The sequence below is a fragment of the Acomys minous genome, assembly GCF_964271855.1.
Source record: "Acomys minous genome assembly, chromosome: 15".
Lineage (NCBI taxonomy): Eukaryota > Metazoa > Chordata > Mammalia > Rodentia > Muridae > Acomys > Acomys minous.
This window is the reverse complement of record NC_140497.1, coordinates 76,029,928-76,055,768: the sequence shown is the minus strand read 5'-3', so window position 1 is coordinate 76,055,768 and position 25,841 is coordinate 76,029,928. Positions and strand designations below refer to the sequence as shown.

At 43.1% G+C, this 25,841-nt stretch overlaps 1 protein-coding gene across 2 annotated transcripts in view; it reads right to left on the bottom strand.

Moving 5' to 3' along the window:
• The window catches only part of FRAS1 (Fraser extracellular matrix complex subunit 1), a 408,415-nt gene that overhangs the window by 21,076 nt on the left and 361,498 nt on the right, over positions 1-25,841 (bottom strand). For both annotated transcript variants that reach the window (XM_084760406.1, XM_084760407.1), the window contains 7 exons: positions 21,785-21,990; positions 15,917-16,073; positions 13,341-13,541; positions 10,616-10,803; positions 9,295-9,570; positions 3,777-4,009; positions 1,203-1,363 (listed from right to left, as the gene is read on the bottom strand). In XM_084760406.1, the coding sequence (XP_084616532.1) occupies positions 1,203-1,363; positions 3,777-4,009; positions 9,295-9,570; positions 10,616-10,803; positions 13,341-13,541; positions 15,917-16,073; positions 21,785-21,990 (1,422 nt within the window). The remainder of the gene's footprint in view (positions 1-1,202; positions 1,364-3,776; positions 4,010-9,294; positions 9,571-10,615; positions 10,804-13,340; positions 13,542-15,916; positions 16,074-21,784; positions 21,991-25,841) is intronic.

The following is a 25,841-nucleotide window of genomic DNA, read 5'->3' as shown; positions in this document are numbered from 1 at the left end:
TTCAATGGTTTAAGAATAATTTGTGTTCGGCTAATTCTACTGTACAAAGACCACCGGTACTGAAAATGACAATAAATATGAAAGAACAGATGAATGCATTTCTGTCTTCAAAACCGCTGTTGAGTGAGTCACCAGCAGTAAAGCGGTGGGGGTGAGGCAGGGCAGGGGATGACATGCATTTCATGTGTACTTGCCAAGATAAATGGAAAACAGGCTGGACTTTCTGAAAAGTGAAATGCCTGCTGTGGTAAACACAGATGCACAGCCTTTAGCTGTTGGCTTCTTCAGGCCCTTTCATCTGCTGCTGAGCGCCTACCCAGGTCAAGTTCTGGCTGCGACAGGCCCATCCCGTGGCAGTGGAGGCGGGCGACACAGGGTTTTCTCTGGCTTTTCTCTCCTTGCTAGGTTGCAGTGCAGGTGGACATTTCCTTCTGCCCAACCCTGCTGTTTCCTCAGACCATCAAGTAGGTGTTGATCTCTAGAGAAGACCGTGTTCTCTAACGCTGTTTCAGTTCCTGCTTTTACAGTACCCACCCTTCGGTGGCTAAGATCGGTACTTTCTCTTTCTAAGGATGTTGCTGTTGTGGGAGTCCTCACAAGACAAGGATGGTCTCCATCCGTGTCGCTGTCACTAGTGTTCACCATGAGGGCATTTTACATGTAGCATCACACTCAACACTCCCAATGTGACTGGTAGAAACAGTTACTTTCATGTCAGAGATATAGACACGGGGGCTGAGAGAGGTCAAGCTATTTCTACAAAGGCCTAGAGCAGTGGTTCTCAACCTGTGGGTCATGACCCTCAGGGGGTTGAATAAACCTTTCACAGGGGCCGCCTAAGATTATTGGAAATATCAGATATTTACATAACGATTCATAACAGTAGCAAAATTACAAATATGAAGTAGCAATGAGAATAATTATAAGGTTGGGGGTCAGCACAGCACGAGGAACTATATTAAAGGGTCGCAGCATTAGGAGAGTTGAGAAGCACCAGAGACTAAAGAAATGACAGGCTCTGCATCTAGGATAATTGTATCGCAAAGTCCCTCATTTTCCTGTTTACTTCAGTTGTGCTACCCCTGTTTCAGTGCTTTCTAAGGAGGAAAAATTCATATAGAGTTGAGGGCTAGAAGCCACGAGAAATCTAACCCTCTCCACCAACTCCCGCCTCCAGAGCTGGTACCCAGGAGCAAACTCACCTGAGAGGCCTCGCAGGTCACGGGCTGTGACTAGATTAGAGCAGACGTGCTGGTGTCTGTAGATGGACTCGGACAATAGGAAATGCAAGTTGTGCAAGGGCATGGTGGAGATAAGGGGCAGCATTCCGTCCTGGTGAGGAATCTGCACCGAGATGTGGATTCTAGGGAGAGAGGACAGGGCAGGAGCTCAGGTTGGCAGGCTGCAGCAGCCACCTGAAGGCATCTTCTGTCATCGCCTCATTGTCTCTGCCAGTGAAGGCAACAATCTTTTTCTTCCCTTGAAGTTTTCCATGTAGGATTTATATCTGAACGTGAAAGTGGAGATGGATGAGCGGGGTTGCTTTCACTCCTAATGGATCCTCAAGAGTCATGGAAATCAGAAGCATAGAGTTTTCCTTCCTATACAGGAAAATGTACGCACTTTCTGCCTCCACTAAAGTGGGGAGGAAATTAGGATGTGCCTTATGGTCTGATTGCTGTTTTAATTGTTTTTGTTGTTGTTGTTGTTGTTGTTGCTTTACTGCTCTAAAAACTGGGTGTCTCTTACAGTCAGGTGTGTATTACAGTCCGAAAAATATGGTAACATTACACTCACAAATTACTTTAAAGCTTCCATTCGCCCTAAGGGAGTGCTTCATCTAGTTAGGAGCTAAAGGTGATGCAGTGGCCATCCCCACTCTGTCTCCGTGCACACCGAGGGCTGACATGTTTATATGCCTCTTCACACGTGTGTGTGTGTGTGTGTGATGTATGTTGTATGTATGCATGTTTACATGTGTGTGGGTGTGCAAGCACACGTGCCTCATGCACCGTTGAGGAATCTGGAAACTGGTTTCGGGCGTCTACCTGGATCTCACTCCACTTCATGGCAGGGTCTCTTGCTGAGCCTGGAAGCTCACTGGTTCTGGTAGTCTTAGCTAGCCAGGTTGCCATGGTGAACCCCAGTCTCTGCCTCCTGAGTACTGGGGTTACAAGTGGTTGCAACAACTGCTCAGTTTTCAACATGGGTTCTAGGGATCTGAGCTCCATTCTTCATACTGTGTGCCAAGTACTTTAGCCACTGAGCCATCTCCACAGCCTCTTAATATGCTTTTAAGCATTTACTTTGATGATGATGAAAAAGAGGAAGAAGAGGAAGAGGGAGAAGAAGGAGGAGGAGGAGGAGGAGAAGGAGTTGAATGCTTAATATTTAAGGTCAGTTTCTTCACTCAGCCAGATGCATGCTGCTAACTACAGTGTCTTTCTCCATCTAAAAACAGGCATCTCTTGCCTCTTTCCTTCCAAGGCCCCACACCTTGCACTCCCTTCTGATTATCCTCAGTTTGCAGCAACCTTTCCCTCAATCTCTGAGCTCAGCCCTGAGAAGCCTTTGTCCCAGGCTGTCAGTACCGTATTTATTCCAACTGCTATTTCTTGCATGCTTAGAGACTCCCCCCACTCTGAGGACAAGGACCATTTCCTTCATTGCTTCTGCCTTTGCAGTGCATGTAGAACACAACTCAAAATAAAATATGAGCTTAATAAATATTGGTTAAAGCCCGGGATGCACGCTGAGCTGTACTTATGGGCTGCGTTTGTTTTCATTGCACAAGTTTAAATTTCCAGGAGAGTTCGTTGGGCTTTGCGTTTCTAAAGCTTATGTGTAAGCTTGGTTTTTCAGAGGAATCCAGACTTGGGATGTGGAAGAGCATGGCTTGAAGGGGCCAGTGCTCCTGTGTTCTTCTACTACTGCTCCTTGACGGAAATAAATGGTACTCTGTTGAAATGAAGAGGGATTTGCATACGCTTGGACCCACTCCGTTGTTCATAAAGGTAAATGCTTAAATTCTATGAAGCTTAATGAATATGTATGACATTGGAGGAATTCTCTTCAGCTATCCAAAAAAAAAAAAAAAAAAGAAAATATCCATCTCTCATTAAAATTATGGTGGCAGAGGAAGGAAAACAATAAATCCAGTGACTTGTAGTTTTGACCGTGTTATTTATTGCTCTTTGGTTCAGCATATATTCAGCAAGAATGTCTTGGGGAGCAGAGGCCCTGAACTAGATGGAGGAGAAACAAAATAAACAATCACAGTCCCTTCCCTTAAGGTTTTCCGCATCTACCATGCCACACGGATGCTGAGAATGGTGACAACACACTGAAAGTGGCACAGATGGGCATCGGGGATCTCCACATCAAATTGGAGGGGACGCTGAAAGCATTTCTAAAAGAGGTGCTGTGCGTGCTACATTACAGAACAAGAGGACTTAAGTACACAAAAAGTGGAGGGAGACGGAGAGCTGAGTTGGGGCCCTAAAGCACAGAATCCAAACGTGTCTAAAGACGTTGGGAAGCAAAGCGATTCTCTGCAGGTGGCAGGGCGAGTGAAAAGCACCAGATGTGATGAAACGAGGCCGGCCAGAGAGACAGGCAAGTGGCCAGACCTCGAGGGGCCTTTGAAGGAAGCTTTTCTTCTGAAGCTTTAATTACCACTATTATAATTTTGCAGAGACATCTTTCACCGATCTGCCGTAGCTGGGAAACACAGAAGGATGCTTGGAATCCACTCACACGGGAAGTCATTGCCTGACCTGTTCGGATGCTCTTTGTGTTTGACGTCCAGGTATTTCAAGGTCGCAATGAAGGACTGCGCCTGGAAGCCTCGAGCTGTCCCAGCCACGACTGGGGTGTGGCAGATAGCGCTGTCTGTTCCAATGGTAACAACGTTGCTCCTCAAGGGGGTCCCTACGTGGCCCACCTTGTCCACAGCCTTTGCCACGCAACGCACATGGAACCTCCGGCTGAAGTAAATGCTGTCCAGGACCTGTGGGGGGAAAAACAAAGTATCACAGACAGGAACACACGGCACAAGGACGTCTTTATATCTGATGGATATGATAAAGCAAGCACTGTTTAAAAAAAAAAAAGAATTAGCCATGGAGAGCATCCATTCATCCATGTTTCAACCCACAGAATGTCCAGCTGTTCATATACCATGTAGTCAATGATATTCACCATGAACCAGGCACTTTAGGGTCAGAGCAGTAAATACTTGTAGTCTAAAGAATGAAGCAAGCGCCCAAATACAGTCTACAGTAACTGTATCTACTATTCCCTCTAGGCTCGAGGTTCAGCCTAAGGATGACAGAACTGTTGCTCACTGTCTTCCAGCAGGACTCACTGGCCTCCGAGCCTCTGTTGCTGGGAATACGCTGCAGTGAGGTTAAAGCCTAGACACACAAGGCTCCACTCCGTCCCCTAATGACCTTTCTGGTTTAGAATCAGCCTTTCAAGAGCGGATGGAAGTAGCTAAGACAAAGAACTACACGATCCCTTCTTTTATTTATTTACTTTTTAATAATTTAATTAATTTATTCAGATTACAACTCAATTGTTATCCCATCACTTGTATCCTCCCCTTCCTCCCTCCCTCCCGCTTTCACCCTATTCCTCTCCCCTAGGTCCATGACCGAGGGGGACCTCCTCCCCCTCTATATGGCCATAGGCCATCAGGTCTCATCTTGGTAGCCTGCCTATTCTTTCTCTGAGTGTGCCACCTGGCCTCCCCATCAAGGGGAAATATGGAGCACCAGACTTCATGTCAGAGTCAGTCCCTGCTCTCCTCTCCACACAACTGTGGAGAATGTCCTGTCCATTGGCTAGATCAGAGTAGGGGTTCGATGTTTACTGCTTGTATTGTCCTTGGTTGGTGCAGTAGTTTGAGCAACACCCCCCCACCCCGACCCAGATCCACCCGTCATGATGTTCTTGTAGGTTTCTAGGACCCTCTGGATCCTTCTATTTCCCCATCTGCTACATGTCTATCACCTACATGATCCCTTCTTAGAAAGAGTCACCTCAACAGCAGCAGCTTCTCAGAGCCTTCCCTGCTGCCCTGGCATTCTTCACTACTGGCTGATCAGGGAGGCTAACTGGAGCCATTAGCTCCTGATCTTTGTCATTCAGATGCCCAATAAAGCTCCACCTTTTTGCAGAAATCTGCTGACAGCATCCTGACTTCTGTGTGTCCGATAGCGAGTCCTTCCTGAGTAACGGAAGCAGAGAGATGCCCGCTGCTGGCCACAGCACTGCAGAGGTCATGCTGTCATACAAGCTAGAGGCAGAGACCTCGGCCTCAGACACCTCTTGGCCTCTGAACGTCTTTCTCCAGACCCCTTCACATTGCCAGAAGTGCAGAAGCAGGAGGGGCAAGGGTGGCACAGAGGCAGTGTAGGTCCCTGACACCTGGACATCTTACATGATGCACATGGGACATACAGGTCAGGGAAATTAATTAGTAGTTCTGTGTGCCTGAGACCTCCCGCAAAGCAATGACATAAATGTAGACATTCCTCCCATGGAAACAATTTTCATTGAAGCCCATTAAAAATTAAAGAAGATTTCCCCATTAAACTTTTTTTTAATTAGCTGCCACCTCTTTATTTATTTATAAATGGACTTAGTCTAGGAGGGATGTTAGGCATGTTACAAAAATGCATAAGCACAATGGTACTAAATTAATAATTGAGGAAGTGAACATAAAGCAAAGGAAACTGGGATAAAAAGTATTAGTCACCAGTTCATCGCAGGAGAAAAGTTACAGCTACAGTGCTGTAAACGTAGTACCTATAAAAAAGTGTTCTTTGGGCTCCAATATAAAGGTCTATTAAAGTGGAATTAGATACAATATAATAAGCTGTTAAGTCTTACTTTAAAAGGCTTTATGTCTCTCTCTTCCTGTGCCTCTGTCTGTCTGTCTGTCTCTCTCTCTCTCTCTCTCTCTCTCTCTGTGTGTGTGTGTGTGTGTGTGTGTGTGTGTGCGCGCACATGCGTTGATACGTTGGGATCTCCATCCTTATCTTCCACCTTCTTTAAGGCGGAGTCTTTCTGTTGTTGGCCACTGTCTTGCATGCTCCAAGCTAGCATGGGATTCTCCTATTTCTACCACTCACCTTATCACATCATCACTGAAATGATGAGCTGCCACATCTAGTTTTCATTTATTTATTTATTTATTTATCCACTTTACATCCCAATCATAATCCCCTGCCTTTCCTCCCGGTCCCACCCTCCCTTACTCTTTCCTTTCCCCCATCCCCTACTTCTCAGAAAAGGGGAGCCCCCCCCCCTTACCACCCCATCCCAGTGTATCAGGATTGAGCGCCTCCTCTTCCCCTGTGGCCTGGTGAGGCAGCCCGCCAGGGGGAAATGATCAAAAAGCAGACAACAGAGTCCATGTCAGAGATAGACCCCATCTCCCTTTCTAGGGGACCCACATAAAGCCTGACCTGCCTATTGGCCAAATCTGTGTAGGGGGCTTAGGCCCAACCATGCATGGTCCTTGGTTGGTGCTTCAGTCTCCATATGCCCCCCTACACCCAGGTTAGTTGGCTCTGTTGGTCTTCTTGTGGAGCTCTTGTCAACTCCAGGTCTTTCTATCCTCCCCTCCTCCCAGTTTTCCACAAGGCTCTCTATGCTTCGCCCAATGTTTGGCCATGAGTCTCAGCTTCTGTTCTGATCTACTGCTGGGTGGAGGCTCTCAGGATAGCCATGCTAAACTCCTGTCTGTAAGCATAGCAAAGCATTGTTAATAGCATTAGGAGTTGGCTTTCTCCAATCGGGTGGGTCTGAGGTTGGGCCAGGCATTGGATGGACATTCCCTCAGTCTCTGCTATATCTTTATCCCTGAAGTTTTTGTGGGTGGGTTGGTGTTTCTCTCCCTCAACAAGGAGTCCTATCTAGTTAGAGATGTCTCAATTCTGAATATGTATGCCCCAAATGTAAGGGCACCCACATTCATAAAAAGAAACATTATTCAAGCTTAATCACACATCGATCCTCTCACATTAATAGTGGGAGACTTCAACACCCCACTCTCACCAATGGGCAGACTAAGCCAGAAACTAAAGAGGGAAATAATGAAACTAATAGACATAATCAAGTAAATGAACCTAACATATATCTGCAGGACATTTCACTCAAACACAAAAGAATATACCTTCTTCTCAGCACCTCACAGAACCTGCTCCAAAACTGACCAAATACTCCATTACAAAGCAAGCCTCAGCAGATACAAGAGCACTGAAATAACCCATGTATCTTATTAGATCACCATGGATTAAAGCTGGATTTCAACAACAACAGAAATAACAAAAAGCCTACACACACATGGAAACTGAACAACTCCCTACTCCATGACCACTGGGTCAGGGAAGAAATAAAGAAAGAAATGAAAGACTTCCTAAAATTCAAAGAAAATGAAGACAAAACATTCCCAAACTTATGGACACAATGAAAGCAGTGCTAAGAAGAAAGCTCATAGCATTAAGTGCTTTCATAAAGAAATTGGAGGTTTCTCATACTAGCAAGAAGCAAACACACCCAAGAAGAGTAGATGGCAGGAAATAAACTCAGGGATGAAATCAATAAATTAGAAACAAAGAGAACAATTCAAAGAATCAATGAAACCAAGACCTGGTTCATTGAGAAAATCAACAAGATAGACAAACTCTTAGCCAAACTAACTAAAATCAGAAATGAAAGGGGAGACATAACAACAGACACTGAGGAAATCTAATGAATCAGTAGGTCTTACTTCAAAAGCCATATTACACAAAATTGGAAAAACTAAATGAAATGGACAATTTTCTTGATAGATTCCACTCAAAGTTAAATCAAGATCAGGTATACAAGGTAAATAGTCCTATAACCCCTAAAGAAATAGAAGCAGTAATTAAATGTTTCCAATCCAAAAAAAGCCCAGTGCCAGATGGTTTCAGCACAGAATTCTACCAGACTTTCAAGAAAGCGCTAACCTCAATTCTCCTCAAACGATTATACAAAATAGAAATGGAAGGAGCATTGCCAATCTCATTCTATGAAGCTACAGTCCCTCTGATACCTAAACCACACAAAGACCCAACAAAGAAAGAATTTCAGACCAAGTTCTCTTATAAACACTGATGCAGAAATACTCAACATAATACTTGAACTGAATCCATGTCCAGTTTTATGTGTGTTTTTGGGATTCAAACTCAGGCTCTCATGTGTGTACAGCAAGTGGCCTATCTAATAAGCATCTCTCAAGGTCTTATGTTTTAATAATATAGAAGGCAATTTAAATTTGTGGTATATTGCTCAAAAGAATGAATTTCCCTTACTCAAGTTGTACCAAAAACAATGCCTACAAGTGGCCCTGTGCTATTGGACTCTTTAAGAAATATGGTCTGGAAGTAATCTCTGAGGTCCAAAAACTAGTCAGGAAAGTAGTTTCAGTGAAAATGCATAGACTTCTTGTTATGTGCTAGGCAGCCAGAGTCTATGTTGAGCCTTTGTCTTGACTGCCTTGATGTCTCTTTTAGAAAAACACCAACATCACTGGTGTATAAGAAAAATCTGCTGTTGGGCACATCTTCCCAAGTTTGGGTAAACATCACTAGTCACCACTCTCTGGTGAGTAGTAGGTGGTGATGGGGTCAGCTCTTTCAAAAATAAAAATAAAAAAACAAAACAAAATTAAACTAAACTAAAATGCCACTTTGCTCAAGGAGTGCCTTTTTGTGTTCTCCCACAGGGCCTTGCAAAGCACAGCCCACACAGTAAGTGGTCTATCCTCTGGTTAAAACTCACTCCTCAATGTGTGTCATCCCTGCTGGTTATCTGAAGACCTGTGAATAGGGTAGAAATCAGAATCCACGTCCTCAAGAAGTTTATACCAAAACACTTACTGCATGATGAAAAATACATAAAAAGGAACGACTTAATGGTGCCCCTCCTGCAATCTTCACTTGCTTAATCATTTATAAACCACATTTGTCAGGGATCTTGTCAAGTGCCTGAGTGGAGCACATGCTAGTTTATAGATCAGGTGACTGAGAGAGGTCAAAAACTCCGTTACAATAAGTGGCTGAAAGGCCGGCTAGCTTGGGATTTGCAAATACTCCAAAGATGACTGGCTTAGCTCTCTTTCTATTATACCATGTGATTTTCCCTAACTTCTAAGAGTGAACCTATTTGTTTTATTCCAAGTGCCATACACAGCCTTCATGGAGTTTGACAAAGAAGAGCATCATCAGCTCTTTCCCTCCTGACAGGATCAGCCCGACTCACCTTGTGGTTGACGCTGGTGAATGGCGTGTTATCAGTGATGGTCTCAAAGGGAGACCGAGCCCCATTGCCGTCGGTGGGAGCAGCCACCTCCCAGCTGAACTGCACAGATGTCTGGTTGATACCAGCCTCACTGCAGCGGTCCTTCATGACAGCATACTTTGGGAAGCGGGGGTCACAGGGAGTGACACAGACTAGTGGGTAGCCGGGAGGTGGGGCTTTCTTGACTCCTTCCTTTGCCACCTCCTCCACGTGATCATAGTCAGCAAGGGTGACAACCTAGGAAAAAAATCAACAAAGCTTCAGGCTGGGTCCCTGAGACCCTCACAGCCCCCTCACAGGGGATCCATAACCCACAACAAGAAACTCTGCAGTTCTCTGCCTGGTAAAATCAAAGACACTGTGAGTGGAAGACATCCTGCTACAAGCTTTATTATCCTGTTGGCTGCATTCAGAAATCAGAGCTTTATCTCTTAGGAAAAAAGTACTCTTTCTCTTCATATTGAAACCCAATTCTGTTATTAATGGCAGTTACTAACTTAGAGTTGCATTCAATTGTTAATGGTGTGTAGAGGCACACTCGTCCAAAATAGAGAAAAAAAAAAAAAAAAAGAAAGAAAGAAAGAAAGAAAGAAAGAAAGAAAAAAGAAGTATATTGTTTCATAGTCAAGTAAAAGATAAATTTTGAACTACTCTAGGGGAGGCTGGAAGAATAGTTCTGTTTACTTGACTCACGCATTCAATATCCACTGGTGACCTTTGCGCATTTTCTTATTGGTAAAGCCATTACACTCTTTTGTTCCTCCCAAACTGAGAAGCACAGTGCCACGTCCCTGTCTGGACTGACTTCTGTGCATGGTCAGCATGAAGGACAATAGAGACGGAGTAGGATTGCTTCCTTACTCTTCCCACCAAGGCAATAAGAACATCAACTGAACTGCATTTTCTTTGCTAGGTCACTGTGGCAACTGCATGGTCTTGCCTCAGCAGTTGGTTCCTTCAGCCTCAGCTCTGTTGTTCGGCATTTGGGACAAATAACTGTCTTGTGTTGGTGGAGGTCATGCTGTGCACTAAAGGTGGGGGGGTTACAGAATCTATGGGTTCTACCTACTGGACAGTCCCAGGACCCTGTGTGAGAGATGGACCAAGCTGTAATGTCTCCAGACATGGCCCATTGTTCTCTGTAAGAGGAAGAGGAAGGAGAAATCCTCTTGACTGAGTGCCAAGGATAAAGAAAGGACCCACTGGGGTCTACCTTCTCCCCAGTTCTCCCCTACCAGCCACTGAGACACAAAACCGCCATCCTCCGGATCAAGCAACTCACAATGGGTGGCGCTGGCAATATGAGGCTCCCCGCTGCCTCTTGGTCTAGGATCGTCACCGTAGCAGTGGTCACATCTCCGAGCACGGCTTCCACTGGATCATCTGGGCCAAGGACTAGAGAGAAGGACTCATGCCATTCTCGGTCTTCATTGGACAGGATCTCGACTTTGAAGAAGATCTGATCCACGCCTTCACCAAGGAGAAAGTGAAAAGGGCAAAGAAAGGCCTTGTCAGGGCGTGCACTGACAGGAGCGTGGGTCGTCATAACTCAGACATCACATTAAAATATGCCCTGTCCTTTCAGGGGCTCCTCACTGCTGATCACTGCAGACTCATCTCAGTGAGGAATCTGTTTTACAGAGAAAATTCTACCTGGTTGAGACGTGGCACTGCGGATTTACTATGCAGCACCATACGAGGATTAATGGCCCCTGCCTGACACAGGCTGGCTGTAATAAAAATCTATGATCCAAAGTACACTTCCTCCCGGTTACAATTTTTTTCTTTTTGCTTAATTTTTCTTCCCCCTTTTATTCGCGTGGCTGGGAGAGCCTACATTCAGGTGATCTTGAAGCTATCCCCTAAGAAACAAAGGCTCACAGGCTGCCTATCAGGCTAGGCTTTGCAAAGATGCTAACATGGAGGATTAGACGCTGGGAGGAAGCAGGCGATGGTTGTAGAAATTCACCCCATCTCTTGCCAAGTGCGTGGCAGGGAGGACCTTTCCTTCCCTCCTTCTCACATCTGGTCTGTGCTGCTTCTGACCTATCTTCCCCTCTGAATCTCAAACAGAAAAAAAAGAAAGAGGAAGGATGAGTAGAGGAGAAATAGTGCAGATGTGGCTCTACCGTCCCAGAAAACACCAACTAGAGAATCAAGGGATGGAACTTGTGCTGGCTGGTTTTACGTCACCTTGACACAAGCTAAAGTCATTGGAGAGGAAAAAGCCTCAGCTGAGAAAATGCCTCCATAAGATCAGGCAGCAGGCAAGGCTGTAGGGCACTTTCTCAATTAGTGGTTGATGTGGGAGAGCCCAGTCCATCATAGGTGGTGTTATTCCTGGGCTCTTGGTCCTGGGTCTTATGAGAAAGCAGGCTGAGCAAGCCAAAGGGAGCAAGCCAGTAAGCAGCATCCCTCCATGGCCTCTGCATCAGCTCCTGCCTCTAGGTTCCTGCCCTGCTTGGGTTCCTGTCCTGACTTCTTCCAGTGGTAGACTGTCATCTGAAAGTATATGCCAAATAAACCTCACTTCAACTTGCTTTTGGCTGGGGTGTTTCACAGAAACCCCGACTAAGGCAGAGCTGAAGGCTTGTAAAGTTCCAGTGAGATGTCAGAGATGTAAGAACCCCTCTCTTGAGTCTCTAGAGACTCCATCCATTTGTCAAGATGTCTCGGGGGGAAGCCTGGACAGTGATTTCTTGCTTGCTGCATCACAAATGGTACCAGGATCTACATTACCCATTCAACTCCCTGACACCACCCATGCCCCCAAATTCTATTAAAACAATAACAAGCAGCATGCAATTCAGCTTGGCATCTGGCTGATCCGCTTCCTCTATCACTGTGGCTCTCAACCTTCCTAATGCTGTGACCCTTTAATACAGCTCCTCATAAGCCATAAGATTACCTTTGTTGCTATTTCATAACTGTAATCTTGCTACTGTTATAATTGTAATGTAAATATTTGATATACAGATGGCCTTAGGCGACCCTTGTGAAAGTGTTATTCAACCTCCCCCCAAAGGTAGCAACCCACAGGTTGAGAACTATTACTCTATCAAATCAGTCCATCAGATAGTCAAACAGTTGCCTGTGACTTGGTTCTTGTCTTTGCCTTTCCCAGACCCATCACCAGTTTTGTCCCTAGGATAAAATGTTTTTTTGAAACTTGCAATAGGCTATCCTGTTTCCCAGTAGATGTAAAATCACTTGTATACGGGGATGTATCCCTCAGATTCTGCTAAGCCCCAAGGTCCCAGGACAGTGTTTTCTACCGTATATTGAATGGTGTATGTGCATATGTTGTATCTGTATTTGAAATCAAGTGTTGTTCTCACTCAACTAAACAACAGGCTAACAAATCCTTTCACATAAACCTAAATGCTCAGTCTGTTCTGCAGATAGGTAGTTTTGCTTTTTAAACTAGCTAAAATGTTACATGCAATCTCAAATATATACTCAGTAAATGTTTTATATTACTGAAACTATTATGTTCTAATTTAATACCTCAGCATAATCCTTTATTTAAATATAAGTCATTTACCTCTCCGTTAGGAAAACCCCAGCTAGGCAGTGGTAGTGTATACCTTTAATCCCAGCACTTGGGAGGCACAGAGATGTGGATCTCTGTGAGTTTGAGGCCACCTTGGTCTACAGAACAGTTTCGGGACAGCCAGGGTTATGCAGAGAAGCCCTGCCTCAAAATGACAACAACAAAGAAAAGAAAAAAAAAAAAAGACAATCCTATAAATTGAACTGATTGGGAACGGGATAAGGGCTTTTGGGAATGGGAAGGACAAGAGGGCAGTGAATATGATCAATATGCATTATATAAAGGTATAAAAGCATCATAACTAAATCCATTGTTACATATAACTAATAAATGCTGACACAAAAACAAAACAAACCAAAAACCAAAAACGACAAAAAAAAAAAAAAACAAAAAAAAAAAAAACAAAAGAAAAGAAGAAAAGAAAATCTACAGACTGAACTTGGCGCTCAATTACCAGGACTGAATTTCAGTACTCGGCTCTTGGGGTAATAGTCCACACCAGACTGGGCAGAGCCATCTCGAGTGCTGCACCGGATCTTGGAGGTCCTGTTTTGATCGCCTCTGCGGATGACCTTGATGCTCAGAACTGCAACGGCATCTGGTCCTGCAGGTTCCCGGACTTGGTATGCAGCTTCTTCAAACTCAATGGTGGGGGCTAAGAAAACGTGGGCGGGAAAGTAAGAGCAAGTTAGCAAAGCTCAAAGGATCAGACTTCATGAAAATAGCTTACAGCAACCAGCGGGAACTGTTCACACAATATCCCAGCCAAATGGTTGGCAGTTATAACGATCAGGTAGCGTTTACTCCTGAGCACCGTTTGAGACAAAAGAACTGCTCTGGGCTCCTGTAGGTGTTATCTCTCACATGAGAAATGTGCCACGGCCAAGCTTCCAACAGGACACTTTAGTGCAAAGGATGTTTTTAAACTAAAGTTTTAAAATTAAAAATTACACTATTTACCAGTAGTAGGTACTCAATCAATATCTATGGACTGATTACATAAACAACTTTTTAAAGTTATGAGCTCTACATTTTAAGGTTTAACATGGTATCCCACTTAGTGAGTTGTTAAATGTATCAACTCCATGGTTTACTTCTGGGCCTTTAGACATTTGTCTCGGTGTTTTGACCTCCCCTGTGCCATCTTTTTTCTAAGTTCTCAAAATTTATTTCAGTCAGTATAGTTAGTTTAGGAACACAAACTTTCTTAATTCAATATGCTTTGAGACACTATTATTTTCTGTTGGAAATGATTAATAATAATAATAATAATAATAATAATAATAATAATAATAATAATAATATTTATTTTTTTACTCCCTCCCTCAAATTCAAATTTCATGAGGAGAAGGTTAGGATGGTGTCAGAGAAGAAGATAAAAAAATGGTAAGATCAAAAACAGTTACTTTATATCATCTTAGTGCATTGGAGAATATTTTATAAGTTTCTCATCTCTGTTTTTTCTGTCTTAGAAAGTTTCCCCTTGACTTTATAGTTTTAGGTAAGAGGCTCTTTGAAACACTGGGAGGACAGGGTGAATTTGCTACATTTTGAATCTTTTACTTTCATCCATATTTGCATATGCCCATGTGCGCAGATGCCGGTGGAGGCCTGACACCGGGCCTTGGATCCCTTGGGGCTGGGATTTGGGCAGTCGGGAGCCTCTCAAAGCAGACGCTGGGAAACAAACTCCAGCTCTCAGCAAGAGCAAAATCTTACCCGCCGAGCCACTTGCCTTGTTGAATCTTGAACATCTGGGATATCTTTGTGTTTGAGAAAGGGTCACCTTGGGGTTGAACTTAAGCTTGCAGAAAGAGTTAATTCAACTACAAGTCTGTGTGTGTGTGTGTGTGTGTGTGTGTGTGTGTGTGTGTGTGTGTGTGTGTGTGTTTTCGTGCTTGTACGCATGTGGAGGCAAAAGGTCAACCTCAGGTGGTGTTCTTCATGAGCCATCTCTTTTTTTTCCTCTGAGGTAGGGTCTCTCACTGGGACCTGGGACTTCCCAGCTAGGTTAGGATGGCTGGCTAACAAGCTCCAGGGACTCTGCTTCTTCCACTTCCCACACTGGAATTAAAAGCCCATCTGGCTTTTTGTGTGCATGCCGAGGATTGAACTCAGGGCTTGCGCTTGGGAGTCAAGCACTCTACCAACTGAACTACCTTCCCAGAGCGAAGGCCCAGCCTTCCTTATTGATACCCAAGTTGGCTCCTGACTTCTCACTAGGAACGCTGGGAGTCCTACCACGCTCACAGTAGTTAAGGGCGCAGATTCTAGAATCCAACAGATTGAGGTTCCTACACAGTGTCGCTTTTAGAGCTATGTAGCTAAAATGTGAGTTAACTGCTTTGCTGATGCTCGGCTTCTTCACATATAAGGATGGTGACATCTGCTTCAAGGATCATCGCCAGGACTAGGTAAAATAAGCTAATACACACAGGTAACCAGTCCAAAAAAGCAGGGTGTACTATTATATATGCACCTGTTAAAGTCATCTAATTTAGTAAAATAATGATGGTTCAAATTAAAACCAGTGCTTTCTCCTTGAAGCAAACACCACAACATGTTGCCACTCCACTCACAAGCCTTGTGTGTTTTCACTCTGCCCCTCCTCCACGGTGCAGAAGGCTGTTTGACTTTGTCAGTGTGAGAAGTCAGTAAGAAACCAGACTTTTCCAGGTTAGTTTTTAGGACTCAAGTACTTCTGGCTGCATTTCCAGCCCCCTCCTGACCTGTGGCGACTTACACAACATTTATCCTCTGCTTTAAGATTCCTGTCCCCCCCTTTAACCATATTTGTGTTCTTCGTCTTTGGCAATGTGAGGAGCAATGAGATGAACGGCTCCTGTGAACTTACTGGCGCCCCACAGAAGGTGACTGTTTGCTACAAACTTTCCGTGTAAATGTTCAGAGGTTTCATAGGCAGGTGCTTTTCTAGAACTTTTCCTTTCCAAACACTAGTATTATGGGTCAGCTCTCTGTCTATGTCCCAGCAACCTAAGTGAAGCTAAAAGGCTGTGTCTCTTATGTTACCGTCTTCGTCATTGGAGATGGTGACAGTGGCCACGCTGTTCTTCCCAACTCTGGCTCCACTCCAGTGGTTTCCAAGAGGATGGCCGAGGTAGACCCTGAACTGCTCCTCCGGCTCAAACATGGAGTCATCATGGATGTAGACAGTGCAGTTCTTTGCCTATGACCAACACACAAGACATAGGTAGCCTTGTAGCAGTAAAACAGTGGTAGGCAGTTTTCCTAAACGATATATTTTCCCTCTTTGTAGCATCAAAGAATTGGCACAAACTCAAAAGTATCTCCACAATTTCATTTATAAAATAGAATTTTTAAGTCAAGCAGTTTGTGCCTGACTAGGATGTACCTATATGATAAGGCTTGCATTATGAAGACATTCCAAACCATTTGAAATTTCTGGCGGTACGTTATGAAAACCAAGTCAACACAACCGGCAATGAACCAAAAACCTGCAACCCTAGTGTGCTTTCCCACATGGTATCTGGCTAATGGCGACGTTTGTACACGTAACGAAAGGCAGATGACTAATGAACCGGGGCTATCAACGTGGCTCTTCTCCCTGGAGAGTTAAATACATTCCTTTTCCTTTGTAAAAACTGAGTAATTTTCTAAGGAATTCAGAGAGGCACCATCTTAAAGATAATTTTAAATGCTTAAGCACTTTCAAATTTACTACCAAATAATGTCGCATCTCAACATTCCAGAGGACTGCAACCTAGAAACAACCCAAGTTCTTGGAGGTGGGAGGAAACCAAGTGTTTCTCAAACTGAATATTCTCCACTGAGGACCATGTTTCTGAGAAAATGTAAACCCAAATCATATTATATGTACATATACAGCATATATCATATGTTATAGTACATTACATATACAGCAGCCTTAGCAGTAGAGTCATGTGATAAGAAGTGGGACATTTGCCATATGACCACTTTAAATTTACTACCCTTACATAGGCTATGTGTGGGCAGGGAGAAGTTCCTAAACCATACTTTCCAAATCATGACAAATGGCAAGACTTCCCTGTGAACATTTGTGTGTGGCTTCTTAACATCGTTTCAAATTCCTAAAAATGGCCTTTTCTCCCCTTAAACATCTTTCCTACAGTATGAATTCATTATAGAATATATGAATTTAGTAGTGACTTTTCAGTCTTTTTAAAAAGACATTTTTGTAAATGCCAACTCTAAAGACATATGCTTAATAAGGCAAAGAAAATGAAGATTCTAGAATTGCTGAAGAATTATGATAGATTAGTGTGTGGGTAACATATGGTCTATTTGATTTCTTTTATTAAATGAAAAGCTATTTCTTGAGTAGGCAGTGAGTTTGTTTTTTTTTTTTGAGCTGAAATAAAATACATTCAGACTCAAAGCTCAGGATTGTATTTGTAGTATTTGAAGGTATTCTTAAACTCAGGCTCTAACTCGCCACTAACAAAGTTCCAAAAGCTCGAGTGGGCCTTCGTGAGTCCTGAGTGTCTAGCTTTATTTATTTACTGTTTGTAGTGCAGATGAACAGAGGTCAGGAGAGCTCGCTAACAGGCGAGGTCTTCCCATGCCAAGTGCCAACGGGCTAACCAGGGAACAGGACTTTGGTAGATTTGGTTCCATCAAAATGGAGCATTTCTGTTCAGCTAACACCATTACGGGCTTATTTTTAAAAAGATAAAAAGGAGGCATATAATCATAAAAGTGTAAAATTGAAGTCATGCATTCAAAAATAAGTCTAAAAGCACTAGAGAATGTCATTTAAAATATGTTTTTGGGGGGTTCAGAAGTTATAGAAAAAGCTAGAGAGGAGAAACAGGGATTGTTGTGCACTTTGTTCTTGTACCCTCAGGTAAATGAAAAGGTATGTAAAAAATGTTCCTATAGATGGCTTAAAATTTAGACTTAACAAATATCCCTTACACAATTACATCCACTAGATTATAGTATTAACATAAATTATATTAGAGCACATCTTTGCTTTCAGTTTTATATTATCATAGTAATTTCTTTCTTTAAAAAGTAATTTCTTTTCATTTATTAATTTTTATGTGCATTGCAGTTTGGCCCACATGTATGTCTGCTGATGGAATTGGGTCTACTGGAGCTGGAGTTACAGATAGTTGTGAGCTGCCATGTGGGTGCTGGGAATTGACCCAAGCCAGTGCTCTTAACTGCTCAACCATCTCTCTGTGTCCTATCATACTAATTTCTAAACCAATAAAATTCAACTACACATTGAAATTTAATATGTATAATAGCAAGAACAAAAATTTAGCTCCAACATGGTTAAAGTCAGTCTGGGTCATGGCGTATCACAGCAACAGGAAACCCGAAATGGTACCAGGATAGTGGAGCACTGGTGGGACACGCCTGACCATGTGCTTTAAAAAGATCGTAAAACAGGGCTGGAGAGATGGCTCAGCAGTTAAGAGCATTGTCTGCTTCTCTGGAGGACTTGGGTTTGATTCCCTGCACCCACATTGGCAGCTCTCGACTGTCTGTAATTCCAAGAGCTGACACCCTCACACAGACAAGCATGCAGGCAAAACACCAATGCACATAAAATAAAAATAGATAACCTATTAAGAAAAAAGATCATAAAAGAACTTTGTATCTTTGGGCTAGAAAAGCCATTGAGTGTTGAGAGGTTAATTAGCTATTATTATGAGAACAAAGAAGACAGTGCTGAGAGCAGTGCAGATGATGGAGGCCTCACTTGTGACGTTTCAGAAGGAAGCCGACTCCATCTATCGAGGCTCTTTATATAATAATTTGAATTAAAAAACATTAAAAATCGAACCTTTGTTTTGCTGGAACAATTGCTACTGGCCACCTAGGAATAAAAAATCGGCTATAATTAAGAAGAGGCCAGTGTCACTGAGGAGAAAATTTATATATATATATATATATATATATATATATATATATATATATATATATATATATATATATATTTCTTCAGGGTCAGTACACAGAAGCTGTGGTCCAGAGGGATCAGGGATGCACTTTGTGTTGGCAGCTGAACTTGGAATGCTTGCGTCTCTCAGCTAGTGCTGTTTTTGAAGGCAGGAAGGGATCATGAATAGTGCCTGAAGCTTGGCACTGGGAGAGGCCAGGGGAGGCCATTGGTGAGGTGCAATCTTAATTCGTAGTACAAGCACTGGTACTGAATGGGTCATGGAGAGAAGCTGATGCTTGGCACCAGGTGGCAGGGTCATCGTCCTGAAGAGAGCCCAGGGGAGGTTTTTGGTGAAGGTGAATCCTGGCTGCAGTAGTAACACCAACATTTAGAGATGCCAGTAACATGGGGCGACCAGCAAGGACTGCAGAGGCTTTGGGGTGGAGCTGGCCTGAGCCTAGTGGATGGTAAGTGAGTCCCAGATGTTAAACACCAAACTTTTTTCACTGTTGAATCTGTTTTTTGTTCTGTTCTGACTGTAGCTGGTTCCTTGTTCTTCCCTTTTTGAGTAAGAAAGTATTTAGCTTATTATTTTATGAGTCTAAATTTGAGACTTTGAAATTATAAAGAAACTTGGATATCTTATAGAAACTGAACTTTGAAAGAGACTTTGGATGTTTTAAAGGGACTGTACTTTTCAAGTGTTTCAATTTTTGAAGACTGTGAGACTTTTAAAGGTTGGAATGTTTTATATTATAATATTAATATTAATATTACCACACCATCTTGTCAGCAGATGACAAAGGAAAGGATCCAGTTGAATAATGATGTGTTTGTGTGTCAAAGCTGACAACGGATCAATTGTACTGGCCAGTTTTGTTTTTGTCAACTTGATAAAAGCTAGAGTAATTTGGAAAGAGGTATCTCAATTGAGAAAATACCTCCATAGCACTAGGTAAGAGGCAAGCCTGTGAAGAATCATCTTTATAAATGGGAGGGACTGGTTCACTGAGGGTGATGCCAACTCTGCGCAGGTGGTCCTGGCTGATATAAGAAAGCAGGATAAACAAGTCATGAAAAGCAAGCAAGCCAGTAAGCATTATTCCTCCATAGCCTCTGCATCAGATTCTGCCTCCAGGTTCCTGCCTCAATTTTCCTAGATAATGGGTTAAGCTGGAAGATGAAATAAACCCTTTTCTCTTCAAGTTGCTTTTGGTCATGGTGTTTTATAATATTCGTAGAAAACCCACTTTTCATTACCCTAGCATAAATGTAAAGGATAAATAATGCAAGTGGCAGGAGAAGGTGCCAATGGATCACGATCTTTATATATTTCCAGTATGTTCTGGAAAGTTCTCCAGCATTCTTTATCCAATGTAGCATTCATACATCCTAGGATATAGCATTTTTGCCCCTGATTATTAATCTCTAAAGAAAATCTCACTGAGGTTGTGGAAATGCACATCAGTGAGGATGGACACTGAGGCATGGCTTGGGGTGACAGGGGCTGCGAGGTTATTGGTGTGACCACTGAGCTGTCTTGCTATTCCTGAGGCATGCATGAGTGAAATAGAGCGGGTGCATGCCATGGAATATCATACGATAGCCAGAAGTGCCAGATTAGACCCAGACCTAAAGGGCACAGGGAGAACGTGAGACATAGTGCTGTGAAAACAGCAAAACACTAAAGAATACAGCATAAAAAATTTACAAGTAAATCAGGTAGGCAGAACAAAGAGCACTTAAAAAGATTTCTTATAATTATTTTTACTTATATATCATATCTACATTTGTGTGTGTGCATGCGTGTGTGAGTGCATGTGTGTGTGTGTGTGTGTGTGTGTGTGTGTGTGTGTGTGTGTGTGTGAATGCCATGTGTGTGCAGGGATCCATGGAGGCTTGAAGAAAGAGTTGGAGCCCTTGGGGCTGGAGTTATGGGCAGTTGTGACTGCCTGGGTGTTAGGAACTGTATTCAGGTCTTCTGGAAGAGCAACAAAGGCACTTAACAGCTGATCCATAACAACAACAACAACAATAACAAAAAACACTTTTAGAGAAAAAATACAAAAAGGAGATAATGAGGGCTGGAGAGATGGCTCAGAGGTTAAGAGCATTGGCTGCTCTTCCAAAGGTCCTGAGTTCAATTCCCAGCAACCACATGGTGGCTCACAACCATCTGTAATGAGATCTGGTGCCCTCTTCTGGCAGGCAAGCATACATGAGGGTGAAATACTGTATACACAATAAATTAATAATAATAATAATAATAATAATAATAATAATAATAATAATAATAATAAATTTAAAAAGGAGATAATGATCAAACACAACAGGGAAGGAAAAGAATGAACAACTCAGAAAAACCGTGGGAGGAGCTTTGCATAGAATAAGGACTGTGGACCTTGAACCAAGGGTACACCTGACTCTGCCATTGAAACTGAGGCTTGAAAATGGCTATAACATCAATTTTCTTTCAGTCATACCCCTGAGATACATGGGATTACAGAGAGCACACTTCTGAGATTACGAGATTCAGGGGTAGCCAAAGCTGAGAAACACTGAGTTTCCTCAGGTGTGTGGCTTTAACTTATTTTTAAAGGATGCGCACATCCAGGACATTGTTTGAAGTTGAGCAGTGACAGCCTCCCTGGTCCTGTGCTGGGACAAAGACCCCAGCATTAGAACCCCTTTCACTGTTTAGGTAACATTGGGGGACGTTTCTCTACTATAGTTTTAGACTAAGGCTCTACATTCGATTCGCCTGGGCTTCATCTAAACTTCCCAGCTCAATCAGTGATGTACGTGTTTGGCTATAAGCAAAAACAAAGAAGATGCCCGGCCACATGGAGCAGATCCCATTATTAGTAGCTGTTTCAATTTGTAAAGATCTGTAAGAGCGAGACCACATCTAATTAATTTCGTGGATAAATCAAGGTGACAAGGAGGGAACTTCATCTTCGAGCCACTGTGAGCCCGCTTACCTTCTCTCCCTTCAGAAACGTAATCCGTGAAGAGTCGGCATTTCTTCTCTCCTCAAAGTCTTCCATGGCCTGAGCTGAGTGGCTCTGGGTGTAGCACCTCACTGATGACTCGTAGCTCAGGTCCCCGCTCCGGATGATGGGAACATGCAGGATACCCTGCTTCTCCTTCACAAGAAGCAAATCCTTGGCAAACTGCATGCTGGGAACTGGGCAAAGGATGGATGGGGAGAGAGAGGTTGCAGCAAGGACAGCAGTGCTCCACCCAAGGCTGACACAAGATGCAGAAGTGCAAGTGGCCGTGGCTCCCAGGACACAATTACTGTCACTGTTATGAGTGTGGTTCCAGTGACCTCTACTTTATGCCTCATACCTTTGCTCAGCTTCAGAATGCAGTTGCTACCTCCCATACAAACAGGGAACATGCCCAAAGACAACTGGATAATAATGATTTGAATATGCCACATGGCCACTTCCCTCCTGTGACTACAATAAAGGGAAAAAATATAAGGTTGGTGACAACTTATGGCTTCTCACATAGGTCCTGGGGTCAGTGAGACACCAGGGAAGAGCCGAGATGCTAGCAAAGAAACAAAACAAACAAACAAACAAACAACAACAACAACAACAAAACAGGCTTGATCTATTTAAAGGGCTTCCATTTTTTGTTGTTGTTGCCAGATGTTACTTAAAAATTAAGCCAGAGATCTAGACTTTTCTCCTAAATTAAAAAAAAAAAAGTAGCAACAGTAAGCACAATACTACAGAGAAATTCCATGTAGGTCCAACCTATTTGGAGCAAACAAAACACATGGATAGGGTGAATTGCACAGGCTGTAGGAGACCTGTCACTAGTGCTGTGGAGTTAGCCGCTCTTTGAAACCTGGTGGCCTCGCTTTACTTTAGGAAGGAACCTTAGTGAATGGTGATGGGAAACACATGAATTAGAAGAAACAGGCTTGACTGTCCATAACATCTGCATGGCAACGAGGTGAATTGCTTAGACTTTAAATTGCAAAGCACTAATTCGGGTATCTCATAGGACGGCTGAGAGGACATGGTATTTAGTGTAGGTTCAGAGGAATCGCTCAAATTTGGTAGGCTGAATGTATTTTGGTTTGCATGTGCCCTGTGGCTTCATGCTCCCCACCCAGGGAATCATTTTTCTCTCTGCAGTGCCCACTGCGATGCTCCACATTAAGACATCCCCCCACAGGCCAGCATCTGGTCGACTGCTGGCTATTAATTCCTCCACGAACAATGCAAAGAGTCAGATGTCAAAGCCTCCTGAGGTGCACTTCATGTTTAGAGCTGTAGGAAAGTGACCCCAATGCCATCACTACTCTCTTCTTGGCTGCCTTCTGCATGTGCCCTGCCAAACCTAAAAGAAAAGGGTGCTCGGAGCAGTTCACCACACTGCAAGTCCATTCCTACAAAGCTCTGTTTGCCTTCTATTGACTCTGGGCTAGAAGGGCTGGATGGAGCCAGGACAAATCCATCCTATTGCCAGAATTGAGCCTACTAGTTACCATAGATGATCTCGTAAAAAGACAGGAGCTGCCTCCTCAAGCAATACCACTCCTAAGCGAAAATTAGTGACTGCATCTTAACAATGTAGGGGCCTGTCATTCAGCGCAAGGTGCGTGGCACAGGAATATCAGCACAGACGCGTTGCCAATGGGAGAACAAAACAGGCAAGGAAGCTCTGCCACTCCTGGCCTATGTCAAAAGCTTCAAATGGGTTTTCGTGGCTGGCCTGGCTTGCCTGAAGTCAGTTGAGAAAGTTAAGGGCTAAAGTGGTAATATGTTCTCATGCATTAATCAACGCCAGATTCTCCCAGAGCTACAAAGGCTCCTTCCTTCCCCACCTTTGACAAAACCTTCGCTCTCACTTCTATCCCTGTCTGTTGGGGACTGGAGGGAAGGAGACATTTCTCACTGCCTGCAGAGAAAAAGAAGAAGAAAAGCCTTGTCTTTCAGAAAGCCCAGTCAGCAGGATGTAGGCAAGGGACAATGTGCGACAGCAGCAAGGTGAAGACAGAACAGGCTGTGCACTGAGCTGGCGGAGTAGGTCATGCTTTGTGGTTAGGGCGCTCATACATATTGATGCCATTCTGTCAATGGCTTTGCAGTGCTGTGCTAGGAAGATGCAGCGCTGACCAGGAGGATGGGTTTTTCTAGGATCACAGGGGCCCTCTCTTTGTACTGATGGGGTGCATAGATGCAAAAGAGGTTATTCTCCAAAGGCACCGGGTTTGTGAAGGGTATAATGTACATTTGTTGTACACAGGCAACATATTTATTTGCATAGGTCTTGCATCCAGGAATAAAATCCAGGGCTCTGTTCTTTGTTCTCTGTAGTTGATACAACACTGAGCATGAAATGTTCCATAGACACTACCTTTCTGATCATCTTCTTGGTCACTGACAAAGTGAACGCAGTACCAATGCCTGCCATGTGGTACCCTCTGTTCAGGCAATGGTTAACTTGGAGAGTTAGCAGAAATTAACGAGTAAACACTACTCTTAAGTTAATGAGTAAACACTACTCAATTGCATTGAGTTAATGAGTAAACACTACTCAATTGTATACCCAGGAATACAGTGATGTTAGCGGCTACAAAACCTTCCTTGTCTGCCAGTAATACTCATATGCACATTAGAATCTAGTTTCAGAAGAGGGAGATAAAAACAAGGAAACCTTTTGTGATGAGTTCCTTAGATTATTAAGGTCCTGAATTCAGCACAGTGGGAAAAGATAGATTGTATCAGAGGGATGAGTGATTACACGAGAAAGGTGACCCACTGCACTTGAAAGGCAAGGGCTGACGTTATTCGGTTCTTAAGTGATAGTGGACTTTGCCACCTAGAGGGCGAATGTCAGCTAAGTTGCATGGGGGGGGGGATGGGGTGGAGTGAGGGTGGGGGTAGGTGGCAGCGAGCCAGTATATGGAACCAGACTATGCAACCAGGTGGGTTAGACATGAGTTTTGACTCTGGCTCCATCATCTCTTCACATGACCTTAAGCAAACTACTCAAACCTCAGTGTCACCGCTTGAATGGACACCGTGCAGGTCAGATATAGTATGTACAAGATCTTTATACCCAGAAGTGTACAGTGAACAGCCTCAACCAAAATGCTCGATCATAAGAAAGAGCTGACTAGCATAAGAGGATGCTGCTGACTTCCACCCACCGAGCACCAAAGTAAATTTGGGGAGTTCTTTTCTGGACATCAATTCTTGACTTAAAATAAGTGTAGTAGCCTTCCTAACATATCAGAGACATTTTGTTTTGTATATCAAACTCCTAAGATTGCAACCCCAACATGTATCAATTAAATACTGAGGAAAATAAAAAAAAAACAAAAAATCTTTGTGTGTTCTTTGGGATGTAATGAAGGTTGTATGTGTTACTGAAATCTGACCAGTTCATATAATAAATATAGACGAGTTGAGAATAAATGAACATGCAATGAACTGTACCATGTTTCTGATTACCGAATTCATCTATATGGCATTGTGTGAAAAGCAAAACTTCAGGGACAGAAAGCAGACATGGGGTTGCTAGCCTTCAGTTAGGGGAGAAAGGACATGAGTGAATTGTACCTGGCATGGGGCTGCTCAGCATCCTTGTCATGCTGACGCGTGTGCCATTGTTTCCAGAGCTTGTAAAAATCTTTCACTCTTCTAGTGAACATTTTTTTTATTTGTGTAAGTTATACCCCAATAATTCATTTGTATATATACATATACATGTATATATATATATATATATATATACACACACAAACACACATGTACATATATCCACATTTGTAAATACACATATACGCACATATAAATACACATACACATTCCAGGTGAAAATGCACAGCAAACATTGGGTAGAATGATTGCTTCCTGTGATGGACCTACATGGTTGAAAGGTAGGGGTAGAAAAAAGACTAAATTTTCATAGTGTGTCATTTTGCCATTGGCAGTTTTTACTACTGTATACATGATTATTGAAGAATAAACAAAACATTAAAAATTATTCTGTGGCCTGTTTCTTCCTCTT